Source organism: Eurytemora carolleeae, unplaced genomic scaffold (assembly GCF_000591075.1).
Source record: "Eurytemora carolleeae unplaced genomic scaffold, Eaff_2.0 scaffold739, whole genome shotgun sequence".
Taxonomy (NCBI): domain Eukaryota; kingdom Metazoa; phylum Arthropoda; class Copepoda; order Calanoida; family Temoridae; genus Eurytemora; species Eurytemora carolleeae.
In genome coordinates this window covers 1-20,563 of record NW_019396827.1, presented here as the reverse complement: position 1 = coordinate 20,563, position 20,563 = coordinate 1, and the positions used below count along the sequence as shown (strand labels likewise).

The 20,563-nt window shown below is 32.3% G+C and overlaps 2 protein-coding genes and 1 long non-coding RNA gene across 3 annotated transcripts; all 3 read left to right on the top strand.

The window, feature by feature from the left end:
• The first annotated feature begins 7,619 nt into the window (after positions 1 to 7,619).
• On the top strand, positions 7,620 to 12,965 carry LOC111709124 (uncharacterized). Its single transcript, XM_023482731.1, has 6 exons — positions 7,620 to 7,774; positions 10,302 to 10,366; positions 10,408 to 10,540; positions 11,508 to 11,567; positions 11,850 to 11,918; positions 12,847 to 12,965. The coding sequence occupies exons 1-6, from the start codon at positions 7,689 to 7,691 to the stop codon at positions 12,959 to 12,961; spliced, it is 528 nt and encodes a 175-aa protein (XP_023338499.1). The 5' UTR covers positions 7,620 to 7,688; the 3' UTR covers positions 12,962 to 12,965.
• Positions 12,966 to 13,387: 422 nt separating this feature from the next.
• LOC111709126 (uncharacterized) lies at positions 13,388 to 14,990 on the top strand. The gene is made up of 3 exons (XR_002766790.1): positions 13,388 to 13,467; positions 13,880 to 13,942; positions 14,975 to 14,990. It is a non-coding gene; the product is annotated as an uncharacterized LOC111709126 (long non-coding RNA).
• A 255-nt stretch (positions 14,991 to 15,245) lies between these two features.
• LOC111709123 (probable G-protein coupled receptor Mth-like 5) lies at positions 15,246 to 20,563 on the top strand. Its single transcript, XM_023482730.1, has 8 exons — positions 15,246 to 15,288; positions 16,084 to 16,178; positions 16,235 to 16,282; positions 16,788 to 16,903; positions 17,096 to 17,219; positions 17,811 to 17,881; positions 19,040 to 19,125; positions 19,407 to 20,563. The coding sequence occupies exons 1-8, from the start codon at positions 15,266 to 15,268 to the stop codon at positions 19,459 to 19,461; spliced, it is 618 nt and encodes a 205-aa protein (XP_023338498.1). The 5' UTR covers positions 15,246 to 15,265; the 3' UTR covers positions 19,462 to 20,563.

Genomic DNA, 20,563 nt, shown 5'->3' with positions numbered 1-20,563 from the left:
TTAAATATTCTTTTATATTTAGATTATATCAATTTACGAAGCTCATAGAATTACTATGAATCTCTAATAAATGAATATATATGGAGTAAAGAGAGTGTGAGTTTAAACTAAGAGTAAACTACTGCCACTGCTATGGTTGAAGAGTGAATAACTGCTACTGCTATGGTTGAAGAGTGAACTACTGCTACTGCTATGGTTGAAGAATGAAGAGTGAATAACTGCTACTGCTATGGTTGAAGAGTGAATAACTGCTACTGCTATGGTTGAAGAATGAAGAGTGAATAACTGTCACTGCTATGGTTGAAGAGTGAATAAATGCTACTGCTATGGTTGAAGAATGAATAACTTCTACTGCTATGGTTGAAGAGTGAACAACTGCTACTGCTATGGTTGAAGAGTGAATAACTTCTATTGCTATAGTTGAAGACAAACAAAAGAAGATTGAAGAATATAGCCTGGAGGGAACAAAACAAGTTCAAATTATTCCAACCCGGGCTTAAAATTGGTGGTCAAATCACACGACTTAATAATATCAATAATCTTAGAATATTTTCTTTTATAGTTACAGAATATCATCGTTAAGCTCAGCAGTCTCAGTTTAGATATTTCAGGGAATTATTAAATATTGTGGAGACGTAGAAACTGTGAGTCCCCTTTATACAGACTCTGATATACTTGATCTAGTTTCTGCTTACGAAANATTGATTTTAGGGGTATATTATTAATCAGACAATTCTGATGTTTTAAATCAGTTTATTATACCAAAAAAAAAGTTTTTTAATAAAAACTATTTCTGTTCTTTTAATCCTTCAAATACTTCTACTTTCTAGTAGGGAATTGAGTCTTTGCCACAAACTGAAATTTGCTAATCCCTATAACTTTGCAAATCTTTTATATTTTGAAGTTAGACTAGATGATCTATTTGAAATATCAAGTTTTTCTGGTTTATGGTTTATGGCCGGTTTGAATGTAAATAAAAAAGGTGTAAAGTCGCAAATAGATTTTATTTTAAGTCAAAAATTCTTCAATATTATAAAAAATTAATACTTTTTATTGAACCTTTTAAAAGTTTCTCGTGGCAACTTTCAGTTTTAATTTGATTTTTTTAACAGCGCAATTTTTTTCTGCATATCGGACAGAAATCCATAACCCCATACGTCTGTTTGTTTGTTTGTATTCAATAAACGTCAAAACGGCTTAACCATCGGGCCCAAATTTTTTGTGGGACTTCTCATGTCCCTAGGTTTATAGATGTTCAAAGTTTCAAAATTTTGCCTCCAACAAAATTCGACTGTCATTAAATTTAGAAAATCCACGAAATATTTTTATAAAATCCGCGAAAATTTTTTTGTTTTTATTTTCCAATGTAAACAAAAAGAAAATGTCCACAACAGAAATAGAAGATGGGCGCGAAGAGCCATAAAAAGCCTTATATAAATGTATTGATATGTGATTCATTTACAGTATATTCTTTGTATGTTTTTGGTATAAAGTTTGAAGGCAATACTACACATTAATTAATATATTTACGTGGAGAGCTAAAGATTACTTTAAGTAGTGCACCCAGGATCTTTGAATGAATTGTAGCTAATCCCCCTTTTGTCCAACAAAGGCCTGGTGACCTGCACTATTGGACCGCTATAAAACAAATATATCTTTATCATGCCTACCAGAGAACTAAGGATGACACTGGCCTCCTTCCACATCATGATACAGGAGAGACAAACACAAAACAATACTCGTTTGTAGAATTGAGAATTATAAGTAGATTTAGGAGAGACAAACACAAGGATTAATCATACTCGTTTGTAGAATTGATCAGAAGAATTAGGACTTTCCAGGACACAGGAGAATTAGGATATCCAGGACACATAGGAACTAGGACTTCCAGGACAAATAAGAGTACTAGGACTTCCAGGATACATGGGATAACTAGGATATCCAGGACTATAGAAGCAGAAGCTAAACCTGATTGGAGATATAATGGGAGTAGTATTTTACTACGTCTGGACAAGTTCCCCCATGCCCCCTTGTTATAGGGTGTTTTACCTAGGGTGTGGTAATCCAGTTAATACTTTTTTCCCCCTCCCATCCTACTTATGGAACCTAGCCTAGGTGGGAACCATTGGAACCATTGAGATTGTATTCTGCTTATGGAACTCAGTCAAGCTGAGAACCATTGAAGCCATTGAGATTTTAGTCTGCTTATGAGACTCTAGCCCAGCTGGGAGCCATTGAAGTCATTGAGATTTTAGTCTGCTTATGACCTAAGCATGGCAAAGGTTTATAGGGTTAATAGGAGATTAGTTATGACCTAATCCAAGTATTGTAATGGTGTACATGGATATTAATTATGACCTAATCCTTGTCTTGTTATAGAGTAGTTATGACCTATGCATGGCAAATATGTATGTGGGCATAAGTTGTAGAAGATCTAAGATACAGAGAGAACAGGAGATTAGTTAAAGACCTAATCCCTGGTGTATAATAGTTGTATAGAGAACCTAAGATACAAAGAAGACAGGAGATTAGTTAATGACCTAATTCCTGGTGTATAATAGATTTATAGAAGACCTGAGATACAGAGAGAACAGGAGATTAGTTAACGACCTAATCCCTGGTGTATAATAGATTTATAGAAGACCTAAGATACAGAGAGAACAGGAGATTAGTTAATGACCTAATCCCTGGTGTATAATATAGAAGACCTGAGATACAGAGAGAACAGGAGATTAGTTAATGAGCTAATCCCTGGTGTGTTTTATAGATTTATAGAAGACCTCAGATACATATATGTTCCTTGGCTGCGGTCTTCATTTTTAAAACGGTACTTCTGTCCCAGTGCAGGCCGCCTGCGCGATCATAAACCGTTGCACTATGCTTTGCTATTGTGCCGAGATTGTCTTAACCTATAACCTTACCCGCAAATAGAAAACGATAATGTATAACTTGTTGAGCCTATAAGAGATATTAAAAGGTTAAATCCTAGCCGCAGCGCGTGTCCCCCCGCCTGCCCTGACTGCAGCGCTGTGTCCAGAAGTTGTCTTAGCCTAACCTAACCCACAAATAGGAAGCGACAAGGTGTATCTTGTTGAGCCTGCAAGAGGTATTAATAGGTTAAATCCTAGCAGCAGCACTTCGCCCCCTAGCCTGCCTTAGCTGCAGCGCTTGGCCAGAAGTTGTTTTAACCTAACCTAACCCACAAATAGAAAACAACAATGTATACCTTGGTGAGCAATAAGTATGTTAGATGAAAATGAAAGGATGATATCAGAGGTATGATAAGGTTAAATTCGAGCCGCAACGCTCAGCCCCCTGGCTTGTCACAGCCGCGCTGCTTGACTCAGAATTGGTAATAACCTAACCGAACCCACAGATAGGAGGTAAAATTGTATACTTGGGTGAGCTATATAAGAGATTTTAGTGGCTGCGGTTTTCAGCTGCAAAACCACTCAGGGCTTATGTCCCAATTAAGTATGTGCATGCACGAGCATAACCATTGTAATATGCTGAGCTAACGTGCAGGTCACCCAATTTATGAAAGTTCGGTGCGATGGGTAGGGTTGTTGACTTTAAAAGTCACCATAATAAAATAAAGAGATCCAAATGGATATTTCTAACATTTATTTTTTTAAAAACGAAAGTTTTGAAATAGTTTCCCAAGAATGGGTTAAAATTGGTTGGTTAAAAATGAACAAGGAATTAATGATGAATATTTGAGGGTACTTCATGGGAGTGATGTAGAGCTTCATGTTGGTGGAGCAGATCCACAGGAACTTGAACACCAGGGCTTATCCAACCTAGTAGGCAAAGATCGCGGTTTTATCATGGTCCGATTGAGAGATTATGTTGTCTCTGGAAAGCATGATAAACTGGGAACCCTTCGGGTAAGCACGTCTGCTGCTAGCTGAAAATCTGTTTCATCATCATAAAGGAGTCAAGAGGCTCCCTGTGTCGGAGCTGTTACTAGCTCAACTCTCCTAACCTGACTGCCGGCTGGGTGGGATGTGTAGAGGAATGAGCGGGGTTTGACATGTGGGAGCTTCATGGAGGAAATGGATAATACGTCTTGAGAAAAGGCTACGGCATTTGAGTCGGTAAAATCGTCTTCCTTATATTTCGAATTTGCGTTAACAAGGGTGCTTGTAGTTTTTCGGAGCTAACAGCTGCCTCATATTAAATAGATAGACAGTAGAGACCAAAGACTCTGCTAATTATATTAAATTACAAATATTACTTAAATTGATTATGTACTTCTTGTCACATATTTAGGTATTTTTAACCTATATATATATATATATATATATATTTGCTTTATGTTGTCTGTTATAAATATATGCGGATGGAGTTAGAAATGTCTTGTCATGTCTTGGGCTAGTACCTTAGAAACGACGATCTTTCCGATTCCATCATTCAAATATTCAATATAAAAAATATATTTATGCCTTGAATTAAAGATACAATTATAGATTTTAGCATGGAGCACAACATTTGAAACAGAGCATATATTTATAGTGGAGAACAAAAACCAAATTATATACTTATACACTTTACATATAAACTAAACAGTTTGTTTTTAATCTTCATGACAGAAATATTCTCAAGGAATAATAATTTTCTGAAAACATTCTTCAAAAAGGGAATATTTGCAAATTATCTTTTTTCCATCTCATGATTTCCCTTTGGTCTATTTGCCGGCCCATTTAAAAAAAAATTTAAACAATCTTTTTTGTTTGTTTATTTTCTTGTGGTTTTTAACATTGATTTTGATGGTTATTTTATCCTTAGAACTGACGAGGGTCAACCCAGACTGAAATATATTTTCAATAAAATGTGGAACTAACATCTACTTTTTTCTCTACAGAGAGGTTTGGTCCATCACCATCATCTAATTTTAAATCATATACTTATGTTGACAGTAAATGTTTTTATATACAGATAAATATATATACATTTTTTGTTTGCATACATTTTGTTACCATATATATATTGTGATTGGATATATTTTAGAGGCCGAATATATTTATATAAACATATAAATATATTAGGTCAAATACAAAACATTTCTTACCATAAAATGCACTCTAACACAATATATGTCACACCATTAAATGTATCTAAGCACAAAATATATCCGACCACCAAAAGTATACAATCACAAAATATGTCCGGCCACAAACTATTGTGGATACATGAACTTTAAACATGATATTTAGGCTCAGCTACATTTTGCCTAGTCACAATTTGCCTAGTCACATTTTGCCTAGTCACATTTTGCCTAGTCACATTTTGCCTAGTTCACTTTTGCCTAGGTAACATTTTGCCTAGGTAACTTTTTGCCTAGTTCAAGTTTGCCTAGTAACATTTTGCCTAGGGTAACATTTTGCCTAGGTAACGCAAGAGCATGTTTTTTGCCTAGTTCTCTGGGAACAGCGCCAATTCTTGGTCTCTGCCCTCTCCCCATTGAAAACATAATAGAAGTTATTCTTATCTCTGTAGTTGGGCTTACCCCGCCTGGTAAGCCCTGCAGTTATCATGGGAGCTATTTTCAATGTGTCTCTCCTTCTGATTGGGTTAAAGGAAACTGAATGATTTTCAAAAATTTGCGAAGTTTTTCCCAAAAAATTTGCGGATTTAAAAAAAAATCTTGGATTATTGAAAAAAAATCTCGGATTGATGAAAATTTCTTTGTGAAAAAATTATTGACTAGGCAAAAAATTCGCTCTTTTGTTACTCTAGGCAAAATGTTACCCTAGGCAAAATGTTACTAGGCAAAATGTTACCTAGGCAAACTGTTACCTAGGCAAAATGTGACTAGGCAAATTGTGACTAGGCAAAATGTGACTAGGCAAAATGTGACTAGGCAAATTGTGACTAGGCAAAATGTAGCTGAGCCGATATTTATATTTAAATTCACAAATTTAACATTTATAAAACTTCTTGTCATTTATCTCAAAGACTATATCTAATAGTGTTAACATAAATTCGAAATATAAGGAAGACGATTGTACCGACTCAAATGCCTCTGTTAATTCTCTAGATGTGTGTGTACACAGGATCCATTTCCGCAATGAAGCACACCACACATGTCAAATCCCCGCTCATCCCAGCTCCCCGCTCACCTCAGCAGTCAGCCAAAAACACCCGAGATGATCACAACTCAGTCTCAGAGAGCTACCCTGGCTCCTACATGTTGTTAATATAGATACTTGAGCAGCAGCAGACGATGCTTACATCCAGCCCATCAAAATGTTCCAAGAGTTCTAAGCATTTGCGGCCAAACGGAAAGGAATTATCCAGACTGAATATATTTCCCTCCCCGGAGTTCCGACGGGCCTACTCACCCACTCTCCTCTACAAGAGGATAATCTCAACTCTAAAGAGTTTCCTAATCGAACCTGGAAGTTTTGTTGGGGATTATATATCCTACGAGAGCCTGGAGAGAGCAGAAACCTGCTGTTACAGTTCTAGTTGATCTGCACTACCAACATGAAGTTCTACATTGCTCACATGAAGTTGCTACTGATGTTTGTCAATTTATAGTTTCTTTATTAATTTCTAAACCAACCAATTTTAACCCCACTTGGGAAACTATTTCATAACCTTTCGTTTATTAAATAAAGATTAGAAATACCATTAGATCTCTTTTATTTTATCATATTGACTTTTAAAGTCAACAAATAGAGATACACGATCGGATTTACAATTTAATGAATATAAAAACATGAATTAATTTCATGAGAATTTTTTTACAAATAAATATATGTAAACATATGAGCATATGTCGGAAAGTAGTAGTATATATATTTGTATATGTAAGCCAACCCCCCCCCCCCCCCCCCCGGTTTTCCCAGGCGGTGGAATCGGCCCCAACAATTTTTCTCCTCTTTAGGCGTATAATTACAGTTAATAATGGAGGAAGAGGGACGCAGCCCCCTTGACAGAACTCTGGACATTATTTCATATTATCTTTGAATATGCAGATTTCCATGGCTTACATGCAATAATGTGCAGGTACTGACAGTTCTAATAAAAGGGTGTTTTCAGGTATATAATATTGCAAGAAAGAACTAGTATAAACCCAATAAGGACAATAGTAAAATTAAAAAATTCGACCATTATTTATCTATAATAAAAAAAAAATTTTCTTAGAAGATGTATTCGATTTTAATTTAATGTTTTCAATGGATTATTATTAAATTGATTATAAATTGTGTATACTGTATATATCTAAAACTCGAAATTTACTGTTGTTGTCTACCTGTCTATATAACCAGTGTAGGCCGAAGAGCGGTGTAGAAAGCAGTGAATGAGAGAAAATCCGCAAATTTGAACCATGTCTTTATTTAAACCAGTGTAGTGCATACGACATTATATATAGAATATAATATTCTTCTTCTTCAAACTTTTATTAAAAAAAGCAGAAATGATTTACAAAAATTTAGAATATGATATTACTCAATTTTTTCAACAGAAGACGTGATTCAATTTATTTAACGCAATTTATCGAAAACTTTACAGTTGTTGTTATTGTTTCGAAAACTTTACAGTTGTTGTTATTGTTTAGAAAACTTTACAATTGTTGTTATTGTTTAGAAAACTTTACACTTGTTGTCAAATAACAACAATATTGTTTAGAAAAATGGCGAAATTATAACGACCAAGTGAAGAAAAACAAATCCTACAAAATGAAGATTTTGTTTTGTTTTCTTGTTTTTGTCTTTGCAAATGAAAACGAGATTGTGACAGCTCAAAAAAGTAAACCGGACATTAGGTAACATTAACAAGAGTTTTTGTAAGAGAGGGGGGAGATTCAGTTTGGGTAACCATCAAGCAGGTTTGGATTGACACTTTGGGTTTTTACTTAAAGGGAATTCACGTGCCCTGGCCCACATATGAAAACTTAGAGCTGAGATGGGAACTTTTGTATTGTGGATATCGAGATCAATGCTTGATCACAGTCTTTTTTAATCTGCAGATTAATTTAATCTTTATTCGCAATCCCGTATGGTAATCAGGGGTTGAAAGGAGAAATACCTAAAATGAAGATATGGAAAGGTAAAATTTTTATAAATCCTCAAATAAAACGAGGATATCGAGATCTAGCGATCGGGAGTATGAGTTTTCAACACACTAGTTCCCAGCTCTGATGGTATAGCTGCTATATCCGGTAATTTCCGGTCAAACTGCTGAAGCTTTAGGATATTAACGGTACATTGTCTCTGCACACCTGGAAACTCAATAGGGGGTAGATTATCAAGTACTAGAATATCTTTGGGTTAACCCTGAAGTGACCCACCGGCCCAGCTGTGAGGACCTCCCTCCCCCAGCATTATTTTATTGATATTTTGCAAAAGAAAGATTATGATTATTTAATAGATGATTGAACATTTAAAAACTATTTGTTTTTTAAGCTAAAGCTAGTGGTTGCATGTTTACTGTTTAGTGATTTCTGATAAAATCATAAACTATTTATTCATTTGTAACACAGCGGCGGGACTAAATATAGTTTCAATAGACACAGTCAGTTCAAATAGTATAAAGTTAGAACAAGCACAATCTATTCTATCTATTTATAAACTTTGCTTGTCTGTGTGTTCGTTTGTCTGTTTGTATCCAATAAACGTCAAAACGGGTAAACCGATCGGGCCCAAATTTTGTGTAGGACCTCACATGACCCCAGGGAAGGTTTATGGAAGATTTAAAAAAACTACCCTCAAACAAAATTTGATTTCATTAAAAATTCATTGAAAATCCACGAATTATTTTGATAAAATCCTTTTTTTCTTAATTTTTTACAATGTATACAATGAGAAAAGGTTCACAATTAAATTAATAAGTTATAAAAACTTAGTGAATTAAAAAAACGCGTCAAGTTCAATTAGTTAAAATAAAAATAAACAAAAGTTTGTTTAAGTAAATACAGTATGGCCAAATAAACACATGTTTGTTCAAGTAAATACAGTATGGCCAAATAAACACATGTTTGTTCAAGTAAACACAGTATGGCCAAATAAACACATGTTTGTTCAAGTAAATACAGTATGGCTAAATAAATAAATGTGTTAAAATTACAACTGTGTGTTCAAATAATTAATAAATATTGCTTGTTAAAAACAACACAGTATATTTAAACAAACACAAAGATACATACATACAGAAATGGTGTAGTTTAAATTTGTTTAAATATTTTGATTATAAAGTTTTACAAAAGAAAAAAGAAAAATACGCAAAATTATGCACAAATAGGCGACATTGATCATAACTCATTGCATAACACATTTATCATTTCAATTATCAAGTAATCATCGAATCCTTCAACACATAAATTATTCGTTCTTGTATTTAAAAGTTCTTGCAAAACCGGAACTTTCCATGCATCAAAATATTTCATTTGTTTCTTAACTAACATTTTACTAGGATCAGAAAGATTTACAGAGCAATCATTTGCAATGCAAAATAAATTTCTGCCAAGAACTGTGTTAAGGTCTTTTTTTTGCATGAATTAGAAAGAAATCTAATGAAAAGCTTAGAACTTGCTTCAAAAGTCTCAAAGAAAGACATACATCTGCTAGCTAATATAGTTTTTACATGTAAACATTGTGAAATACTTGAAAACAAGTACCATATGCGTATCTCTAGGTACATTAAAAAGAATTCTAATTCTAAAAGAATTCTAAAGTGAGTTCAAACAAACATGTAGTAAACACCTACTCCATAAGAAGTTCTCTAACGTATCTATCCAGGCCCAGCCCATCCGTTATCAGAGTCAACCAGGACACAGCCCACATGGATCTAAATGCCACTCAGAGACACAAGCGTAACTATCCAACAAGCTATATATTGATCCCAAATGATGGGGACAATCCAAAGCTGTAAATGCCACACAGGGACACAAGCCTAGCTATCAAACAAGAAATATAACGATCCTAACTAGTATTTTAGTATCATATACCTGTATATACAGGGTGTCCCACATCATATTAGACCGTCAACGGGTCTAAATTGCGATTTTCGGGACTAATAAGAAAATTTAATTAGAATGAATCAATTTGAAAAANATCAATTTGACTACCAATAATTCGGTTTGACTACCAATTTATCAATTTGACTACCAATAATTCGGTTTGACTACCAATTGATCAATTTGACTACCAATTGATCAATTTGACTACCAATAAATCAATTTGAGGATCATAGACCTGTATATTGGTATTCTAGGATAATATACCTGTATATTGATATTCTAGGATCATAGACCTGTATATTGGTATTCTAGGATCTGTATATTAATATTCTAGGAAATGTTGTGGAATCACAGAAATATTATTAGAAGTTGGCCCAGGGAACAGAAGATGTGAATCAGGTATTATTATTATTATTATTAATATTATTGTTATTAACATTTGGACAAGATTGGTAAGATAGGATTGAACCCAAAGAATTGGCGAGGTTTAGAGTTGAAGTCCTTCGCTATCCATCATGGGAACCCAACCTGCAGGAACCAGGAACACTTAGTTCCGGTTTATTATCATGTTAGGTTAGTCCCAGGAACACTTAGTTCCGGTTTATTATCATATTAGGTTAGTCCCAGGAACACTTGGTTCCGTTTTATTATCATGTTAGGTTAGTCCCAGGAACACTTGGTTCCGGTTTATTATCATGTAAGGTTAGTCCCAGGAACACTTAGTTCCGGTTTATTATCATGTAAGGTTAGTCCCAGGAACACTTGGTTCCGGTTTAATATCATGTTAGGTTAGTCCCAGGAACACTTAGTTCCGGTTTATTATCATGTGAGGTTAGTCCTAGGAACACTTGGTTCCGGTTTATTATCATGTTAGATTAGTCCCAGGAACACTTAGTTCCGGTTTATTATCATGTTAGGTTAGTCCCAGGAACACTTGGTTCCGTTTTATTATCATGTTAGATTAGTCCCAGGAACACTTGGTTCCGGTTTATTATCATGTTAGGTTAGTCCCAGGAACACTTGGTTCCGGGTTATTATCATATTAAGATAAATCCATCATTTTTTTTCAAAAAAAGTTTGAGTACTTTTTAAACATTATATTTATTTTCCCTTTCACTAAAAAAAAATAGCTTAATGAAGGAGATGAAGATTTTAAAGAAAAAAAAACCAGTTTTGTTTAAGCTTTAAACTGTATGCGTAATTTCAAGTGACCCACCATGTAAAGCTGGTAAAATGCCTTGTTTACAAAAGTACCCTAAGCTTTGCTTGATCAAGTATGAATTATTTATCCATGTTTCTTTCTTTAAAACGTTCATTTTCATTTGTGGTTTCTCAGCAAAAAAATATTTTCGCATTTCTTGCTTACAATAAGCATGAGAGAAATCATCAGAATAAAACACTTTTAAATTCGGAAAAACGACGGTATTTTCCACATTTACGGTTGCCTTAGTATCTTTTAAAATCGGATATTGACATCTTTGTATGGAGGGTCACTTGAAATTCGCATACAGTCCCTTTAACAGCGTATTTTTTTTTGTAGTGAAGAGAACTCTCTGGATCTGATGGGAAACGGAACTCTAGAGTTCTTTACAGAATCCAGGAATCAACCAACAATCAAGCAAAAACATGAGTATTTTCTCCGCTACGAAAAGATTCAATTTCACTAAAAATTGTCAATTTAAAAAGATTTTTCATTTTTTTGATTCAATAAATTAATTTTTAGCATTATTTTGGTAGTTATAGGTAGTATGAGACAGAAGTAATATGTTTAGTAAGCTAAGAAACCAGTTTAAAAGAGGGTCAAACCCTATTTTTGAAAAAAATGTATTTTTATGTTAAATTGTTTTCTTACCCTGAATGATTGATTGATGGATTGTTGAAGGAAAAACAAAGTTTTCTTCTCCTACACTCAATACTGTATTGATACATTAGTTATGTCGCATAACTTCAGGTCAGTTATAATTTAAACTTATGTAAAGAGAATTTAAATACTTCTTTTTAATTTTAATTCGTTTTGGGTACAGATCATACAAATAAAATTCTATTTTAATTATACTTGTCCTCCTCCTTTTGTTGACACTCCACTCCGGCAATTTGTAAAAAAAAGTTTATTACGCGGAAACCTGTTATTTCAAAATATTTTAAATTTGATTTAGTGTAAGGTGTTGTATTTGTCAACTCCATTTGATAAATTTTACAACTTGTAAAAGTTGAGCTACAGGGAAATTTAAGTAAAAAGTACGGCGATTAAATGCGAAAAAATTTGTGAATATTAACATTTAAAACATTTAATATTACTTTGCCAGAACATTTCAAATATGTTAATTTTAGACCCAAGGCTCAGTTATAATTAATTTTAGTTTGTTTGAGATTGTTAATCGATTAACAAATTTTAATCAATAAGAGATAAATCAATTTTACTACCAATTGATCAATTTTACTACCAATAAATCAATTTGACTACCAATAAATCAATTTTACTACCAATTGATCAATTTCACTACAAATTGATCAATTTCACTACCAATAAATCAATTTGAATACCAATAAATCAATTTGACTACCAATAATTCGGTTTGACTACCAATTTATCAATTTGACTACCAATAATTCGGTTTGACTACCAATTGATCAATTTGACTACCAATTGATCAATTCGACTACCAATTTTTCAATTTGACTACCAATTGATCAATTCGACTACCAATTGATCAATTTGACTACCAATTGATCAATTTCACTACCAATAAATCAATTTGAATACCAAAAATTCGGTTTGACTACCAATTGATCAATTTGACTACCAATTGATCAATTTGACTACCAATAAATCAGTTTACAAGATAAAAATCGATCAATTTATATAATCTTGTTTTCAGCCTGAGCAATATAGACGAGGGAGATGTATCTGAGTTTGCGTATATATGTTTAGATGTCTCAAAATCAATCAGGAATATATTTTATTCAAAAACTAAATTTTACTATTTTAGTTAGGTGACCCTTTATTTATATGTGAACCTTTTTCGGATCAAGGATGAATGATTTTTTTGAGCTGAAAATTTAGACCTTAAAAAGTTTATGAAAATATTTGTTTCTGCAGTTCAGAGTCAGAGACATGGGGCTCGGGAGAGTTATATAGGCAGGGTTAAAAGGGATACTTAAGGGGGGGAGGTACAGACTCACGGTCAGGGTAAACAACAGCACCATTTAGTTGCAGAGCTAAATCATTCAAATGTCCGATAAAAACTGCCAAAAATTTCGAAGTAAATTAATACAAAAAGGAAATAAAAGAACTAGTGTTCTCAATAATAAAATTTAGAGTGAGAAGTAAAATTTTCTGCTCCAATTAAAGATAAAAAGCAGAACTATTGTTTTGAACAGGTGCAGGTACAGGTTACCATACTGAAATGTATACAATGTGATGCAATTAACTTTAGTATATTTAGTATGGGTTGCCTCATTCTCACCTTCCTTCTCTACTCTCTTCTTCCTCAACTACGGTAAATAGCTTCAATCAATCAATCAATTAATCAGTAATCAACAATCAATCAATAAAGTACTCAATCAATCAATCAACCAATCAATTAATCAACAATCAATCAATAAATTACTCAAGCAATCAATGAATTAATCAGCCAATCAATGAACTAATAAATTCAATAAATTAATCAATAAATTAATCAAACAATCAAATCCAAAAAACAATAGAGATCAGTTTTCTGTTTGCAAAAAAAAATAAATATAATATTTAATCTTTACATTTCTTTTCAATGTGATGAATCTTAATTTCACACAACATATTTCATAGGATTTTTAATTGATAACATCCACTGAATATTCAAAATACCAAAACATATTTAAATCAAACTTGATCTTACCTTTAATAAATGACCTATATTGTCCACTGTCCAGAGATTTGACCGGAAGATTTATTCTCTCAATCTGCGCCTTCCTCACAGCTAGTTACTCGCTCAGGTTAGAACCTATAACCTAGACGCTAGTTACGCGCTCAGGTTAGAACCTAGAATCTAGACGCTAATTGCGCGCTCAGGCTCAGGTTACAACCTAGAACCTAGACGCTAGTTACGCGCTCAGGTTAGAACCTAGAATCTAGAAAATTTAATTAATAATAAAATTCATTAAAAAGTATCTGGTACCCAGTATCTATAGTATAATAACCAGTATGCATTACGAAGTATCTGGTATTCAGTAATTTGTATGATATACAGTATCCATTACAAAGTATCTGGTATCCAGTATCTACTGCATATTATCTGGTATCCAGTATCTAGTAAAATATCCAGTATCTATTACAAAGTATCTGATATCTAGTATCCAGTATGATATCTAGTATTCATTACAAAGTATCTGGTATCCAGTATCTAGTATAATATCCAACAAAGTATCTGGTATCTAGTTTCTAGTATCTAGTATAATATCCAGTATCCATTACAAAGTATAATATCGAGTATCTATCACAAAGTATCTGGTATCCAGTATCCATCACAAAGTATCTGGTATCCAGTATCCATCACAAAGTATCTGGTATCCAGTATCCATCACAAAGTATCTGGTATCTGGTATCTAGATATATCTGGTTCCTGTTTTATCAAGTTCGGATCTAGAATTAATTTCCGGAACTAAAGAATACCGCATTGTTATATATCCATGTTGTCTTAAAAACATTAAAAATCTATCCTTGTTTAAAACAATAATGCGTTGTTTAAAAAGTAAAATTCATTCGTGGAGTAACAAGTGCCATAAAGTGGGGTTGAAAAAAAACTATTATGAATTTTTGTTTTCATTAATAAATAATAAAAAGAAATTCTTTTACAATCATGGATTAGAGGTAAAATTTTAGATGTTTCTATGTCTAGGTTGGTTAATATCTTTGTCTAGGTTGGATGATATCTATTTCTAGGTTGGTTAATATCTATTCTAGGTTAAATGATATTTATGTCTAGGTTGGTTAATATCTATTTTAGGTTAAATGATATTTATGTCTAGGTTGGTTGATATATATTTCTAGCTTAAATGATATTTATGTCTAGGTTGGTTGATATATATTTCTAGCTTAAATGATATTTATGTCTAGGTTGGTTGATATATATTTCTAGGTTAAATGATATTTATGTCTAGGTTGGTTGATATATATTTATGGGTTAAATGATATTTATGTCTATGTTGGTTGATATATATTTCTAGGTTAAATGATATTTATGTCTAGGTTGGTTGATATATATTTCTAGGTTAAATTATATTTATGTCTAGGTTGGTTTTCATGTCTGGAAGGTTATCATGTCCAAATCAGTGTTTACAAGGTTGGAGATTATAAATCTGTATAATAAAGCTTTTCGCTCATATATTTAATTAAATATAATATAAATAAAATTCGGTGATGGAAATGGACCAAACCTCTGTGAGTAAAAAACAAGTAGATGTTAGTTCCACATTTATTGAAGATATATTTCGGTCTGGGTTGACCCTTTTCAGTTCTTGAGATTGGTCTCTGTCAGGAAGGTTAAAAACAAACAATGTATTTGTTATGTTAGCTATAGCTGGCAAAACAGCTGGACCAATTTGGCTGAAATTTTTGAAGGAAATCTATAGGTGTCCCGGGGGTAACATAGGTTATATAAAAACGATTTTTTTTTCAAGATGGAATTTTTTCCCAAATTTTTTTCCCAATTATTTTTCCGATTTTCTTTTAATTCCGTGGGCAACGACATCCACTTGAGCTAGTAATTATTTAAGCATGCAAGTACCAGCTAATGCCAATTCAACTTTTAGAAAATATATTAAATAGTTGGTATAAACATAATGAATGTCATGTTTTGCTCAATGTCTCGTATTTTTAAATTTTTGCTCAAATTCTTATTTTTGGTTTACTTGCAAGGACTTCTTCTTAAGTCAAAGGAACTGAGTACTTGTCAGAAACTCAAATATTTTCTACTCTCTGATGGTGTAAACCTTTAATATTTGGAAAGATATAAAAATAAAAATTCTGAGTGTTTAGCAAGAATTCGTTTTCCTTATGTATTTATATCTCTTTCTTGAGGTTTGCTTGAAAGCACTTCTGTAGTCAAATCTATTTATTTATACTGGTTTGTTTTTAGGGTAACAGACGGGCAAAGATGTTGTTACTATTCTATTTATGTTGTTACAACAGCATGTGTTCTTATAAGTATTGCTATTACGCTTCATTTCACAGGTAACTCGCAACTCATTAATTTCAAGTGAATAAACTTTTCAAAAAAACTATTTTAGTTGAAGAGGAACCTATCCCAAGAAGTCAAATAGGATATCTAACATTGGGTAAGAATTTAGGAAATTACATTTTTTCTTAACTTATAACTACTTTGAAATTATGTAACTGAATTTGCCATTAACTCAATTTGTTTAATTTCTATATCTTCCCAACTTTAACGTGTAACCTTTTATATTTCAAACTTCATAGTAGTTAGAAATATCTAAGGTCTACAGCATAAGATTTCAAAGATATAGTTATCGGAAAATTAGAGTTTGTGTCAAAGACTCAAATCCTTAAAAAAAAAGATGTATATAGTGTACTAGCTTGGGAACCCAGTTTTTCCTGGAATTTTCCCCTTTAACTTTTAAACCGTGGTTCTACAGAATTCCCAAGTCAAAATTTGAGGCAAATCGGTTCAGGGCTTCCTGAGTTATGATCAGAAATAAAAACGAACAAACAGAGATTATTACTGTATATACATATATAGATTATGTCTATTTACGAGCTAATATTATGAGTTTATATATTTTGAAATATTAATATTTTTTTTAAATTTTGTACTTATTGTAGGTATATTTTATTTACCTGTTGGACTTCTCCTGCTGATAAACATGTACTTCTACTGGAACTGTACACGACAGATTGGTAAACAGCTTGTGTACAACAGATCTATGCAGCACTTTCAGGTACATTGTACTGTACTACATTGCTTTACAAACACTACCTAGGAACCCATTGCATAATTTGATAATTTACAATATATACACATGTAATGTTTAAGCAAATTCATTCAAAGGCACAATGATGGTGGCCTGGCCTCTAAATTCCTTAACACTCCCAAAATGAATATATGTATATATATATATCTCTTTGTTTAGGTGAATTTCGACCTGTTCAGTAAACTACTGATGGTTCTAGCTTCTTGTTGTTTGTTCCAAACTCTTGGGTTTCTTGATATTGTTGCGCTCTACTATATAGGAATGGTCTTCACTATTCTACAAGGTATATAATACATTGCTTCCTCAAATAGTGATGTTCTCTCAGTTGGTTCGTGTTTTGGGGCCGTTTTTTGCATAGTGAAAATGTTTAGAATAAAAAGTTTTTTAAACATTTTTGTTTGTTTGACCCTACCACAAGATCTATGCAAAAAAAAACGATGCAACAACGCACACGTTGTGCAGTGACTATGTTTTCGGATCGTATTTCCATAGTTTTTAGCAGTGCTTGGAATCTATTTAATTTTGATGCGGATCCGGATCCGGATCCTGGATCCGCACTGGAAAAAAAAATGCTTCCGGATCCAGGTTATTTTCATAAAATTTACTGAAAAAATCAGGAAATTTTTATAATCTCTACTTGACCCTATATAAATTCGGTTTAAAATGTTACAATCCACCAAAGAAGAAGAAAAATCTACGATATAAATAATAGAAAAAATGGTTGCAGTCAATGTAACCCAGAAAGCATTTTACAAATTTTTCATTAAGTTGGTGTGATATTTTAGATTTTTGGAAGAACAGATTTAAGCATAAAAATTAAATTTCCTGACTTTATGATAATAATATTTAAAATATATTTTTTGTATATATTTAGGTCCCCTTGTATTTTTGGTTTCCATGTTTAGAACGAGGGTTGCATATCTTTTCAAAAAATATTTCTGCAAGGTAAAATAATTTTGTTTTAAATCTGTATTCTGAGATACAGAGATAAAAACACAGATAGAGAGAATGCAAAGAGGCAAAAACAAGAGAGACCAATGAACGGGCTACAGATAAAGCAGAAGTGTATATTTTCTTGAATAATCCCTTTTTCCCCTGCCCCTTCTTTTGAAAATAATTTTTCCCCTAGAAGTTAAGTAATTGGTATGTTTATAATTTTTTCATTTAATAAGGAAAAATGAATAAATTATTAAATAAAAAGTATGAAAAAGGATGAAAAACTTGCATTTTGATGGCTAATTTTTAATTTTTTCCAAGTTCTTCAAAAATTAGTCTTTTCCAGGGGATGGGGAAATTCTTAAAAATATACACCCCTGAGTAAATTTGATTTTGATAGATAAATAATCAAAATAAAATAAAAATGTAGATATTACAAAAGTCAAAAAACAAACAAACAAAAAATATAAAAGATTATGATTGATTTAACAGAATAAAAAAGATCGAATAGATCGGAAGTATTTTGTGAGATCAAGAGAGACAAAATAGTGAGATTGAGTGAGATCAAGAGAGAGAAATATTGAGAGTACGTGGGATTAAGAGAGACAAAATAGTGAGATTGAGTGAGATCAAGAGAGAGAAATAATGAGATTAAGTGAGATTAAGAGAGAAAAAATAGTGAGATTTAGAAAGATTAAGAAATATTGAGAAATATATGGAGATATTTTAAGAGAAAGAGAAATATTAAGAGATATGAAGACAGGTATTAACAATATTTAGAAAGAATTTAAGAGAGATAATAATTTAGTTTAAGAGAATTATTAAGAGATTTAAAGTGAGATAGTAATAGATAAAAAGAGAGATATTAAGTTAGATCAAGAGAGTTATTAAGAGATTTAAAGTAAGATATTAAAAGATAAAAAGAGAGATTTAATTTAGATTTAAAAGAGATATTTTTTCAGACTTGGAGATATTAAGTTAGATAAAGAGAGATATTATGTGAGACAAGGAGATTTCAAAATAGATGAAGAGAGATAATATGAGAGTCCTGGAGATATTAATTTAGATGAAGAGAGATATTATGAGAGACCTGGAGATATTAATTTAGATGAAGATATATATTATGAGAGAAGATATCAAGTTAGATGAAGAGAGATATATGTTAAGGAGAACAGTTGTGTCTGCTGCTGTGGAGGAAATGGAGATTTTATAGAACTTGCCAGCACTGAACTATCTACTATTGATAAACTTAGGTAAGATTTATGTCTTAGTTCCTACTTGGATTTCCAACGCAAGTGGATTTTACTTGCGCGCAATTGCAAGCCCTGTAAACTTCGCACAATTTTGCACAATTCAAGAACACTTGTGCCCAATTAAAATTAAAATTAAAATTTTTGTTTCAGTTTAAAAGAAATTAGAAAAAATCCTTTACCCCAAAATTAGGCATTCAGCCATTGAGTTTCCTTTTTAAAATCAAAATAAATGTATGAATTATTTTCTAGGTTTTAATTTATTTTTTGTATATTTATTATAGAGAAAAGGTTGAGAACGATGATGTAGAAGTGAATAAAAGTCTTTTAGACAGGTAAATAATATAATATTTCATCAACTTACATCTGTACAATCGTACATGAGAATTTTAGACAGGTAAATAATACAATTATACAACAATTTACATCTGTACAATCGTACATGAGAATTTTAGAATGCATGTACATAACTCATTCTGTCAATTGCCTACCTTAACCTTGTCTTATAAAGTCCCTTTTGCACAGAAACTGGATTAATAAATATCAATTTTAGCAAAGAAAAGAATGATGTGTTTATAATTCTAAAAGTTATAAAGAGTAACGTCTAACTCTGAATGTGTTTGTGGAATATAACCATGTTTAAACGACAAATTTAATAAATGGCAGATAGGATCCATGATACTTGGCATTATCGACTTAAATAGGTTTGTAGAAATATTATATGGACCAGAGATGTTTTTGTTTTTTTAATTTGCTAACAGCATCATTTATAATATCAGGGGTCATATTTGCAAAAACAAAGTTTCCATCAGTTTTTTCTAAAAGATAATCAGAGAAATTTTTTGTTGAGTTTGGGATATTTTTGGCTAGTTCAGGACCTATACCAGGGAAAAACTTATTGAAACCTTCAGATATTAAAGCTGCTCCTGTTCACAAAGGTATCAGGGATATTTAAGCTGCTCCTGTTCACAAAGGTATCAGGGATATTTAAGCTGCTCCTGTTCACAAAGGTATCAGGAATATTTAAGCTGCTCCTGTTCACAAAGGTATCAGGGATATTTATGGATTTGCACTCCCTACCTAAATCAGTATTTATTGTTTGCCAAGTTTTTTTTACAATCTCTTCTAAGTTCTTTAAACTTGTCATCATAATATTTTTTTCTTGCAATCCTCACTAAGCGGGTATATACTTGTATTGAGTGGAATCAGTTTCAGGTTTCCTTTCAATAAGACCCAGAGAACAAGTTTTGTCGATGGGTCTTTATAAATGTTTATTTTCAATCTTCTCATTTACACGATACACTCGTCTAAAGCACATAACTGAAATATACAAAATAGTTATGTGAGCTGAACAAAAGGAATAATACTCGAAAGAGGGAAAGGCAAGTTGGCAAGGAAAACACTCTTTTCTACCAGACACAGATAGATGATAACTTCTTGA

Bases quoted from the DNA above. Each gene is read 5' to 3' on its own strand.
- LOC111709123 (XM_023482730.1), top strand. From the start codon at position 15,266: ATGTCCAAATCAGTGTTTACAAG. The intron at 16,179-16,234 runs GTAACTCGCAAC...AAACTATTTTAG, and splicing joins TATTACGCTTCATTTCACAG to TTGAAGAGGAACCTATCCCA. The intron at 19,126-19,406 runs GTAAGATTTATG...TATTTATTATAG, and splicing joins TCTACTATTGATAAACTTAG to AGAAAAGGTTGAGAACGATG.
- LOC111709124 (XM_023482731.1), top strand. From the start codon at position 7,689: ATGAAGATTTTGTTTTGTTTTCTTGTTTTTGTCTTTGCAAATGAAAAC. The intron at 10,367-10,407 runs GTATTATTATTA...GTTATTAACATT, and splicing joins GAACAGAAGATGTGAATCAG to TGGACAAGATTGGTAAGATA. The intron at 10,541-11,507 runs GTTAGTCCCAGG...TTTTTTTTGTAG, and splicing joins CCGGTTTATTATCATGTTAG to TGAAGAGAACTCTCTGGATC.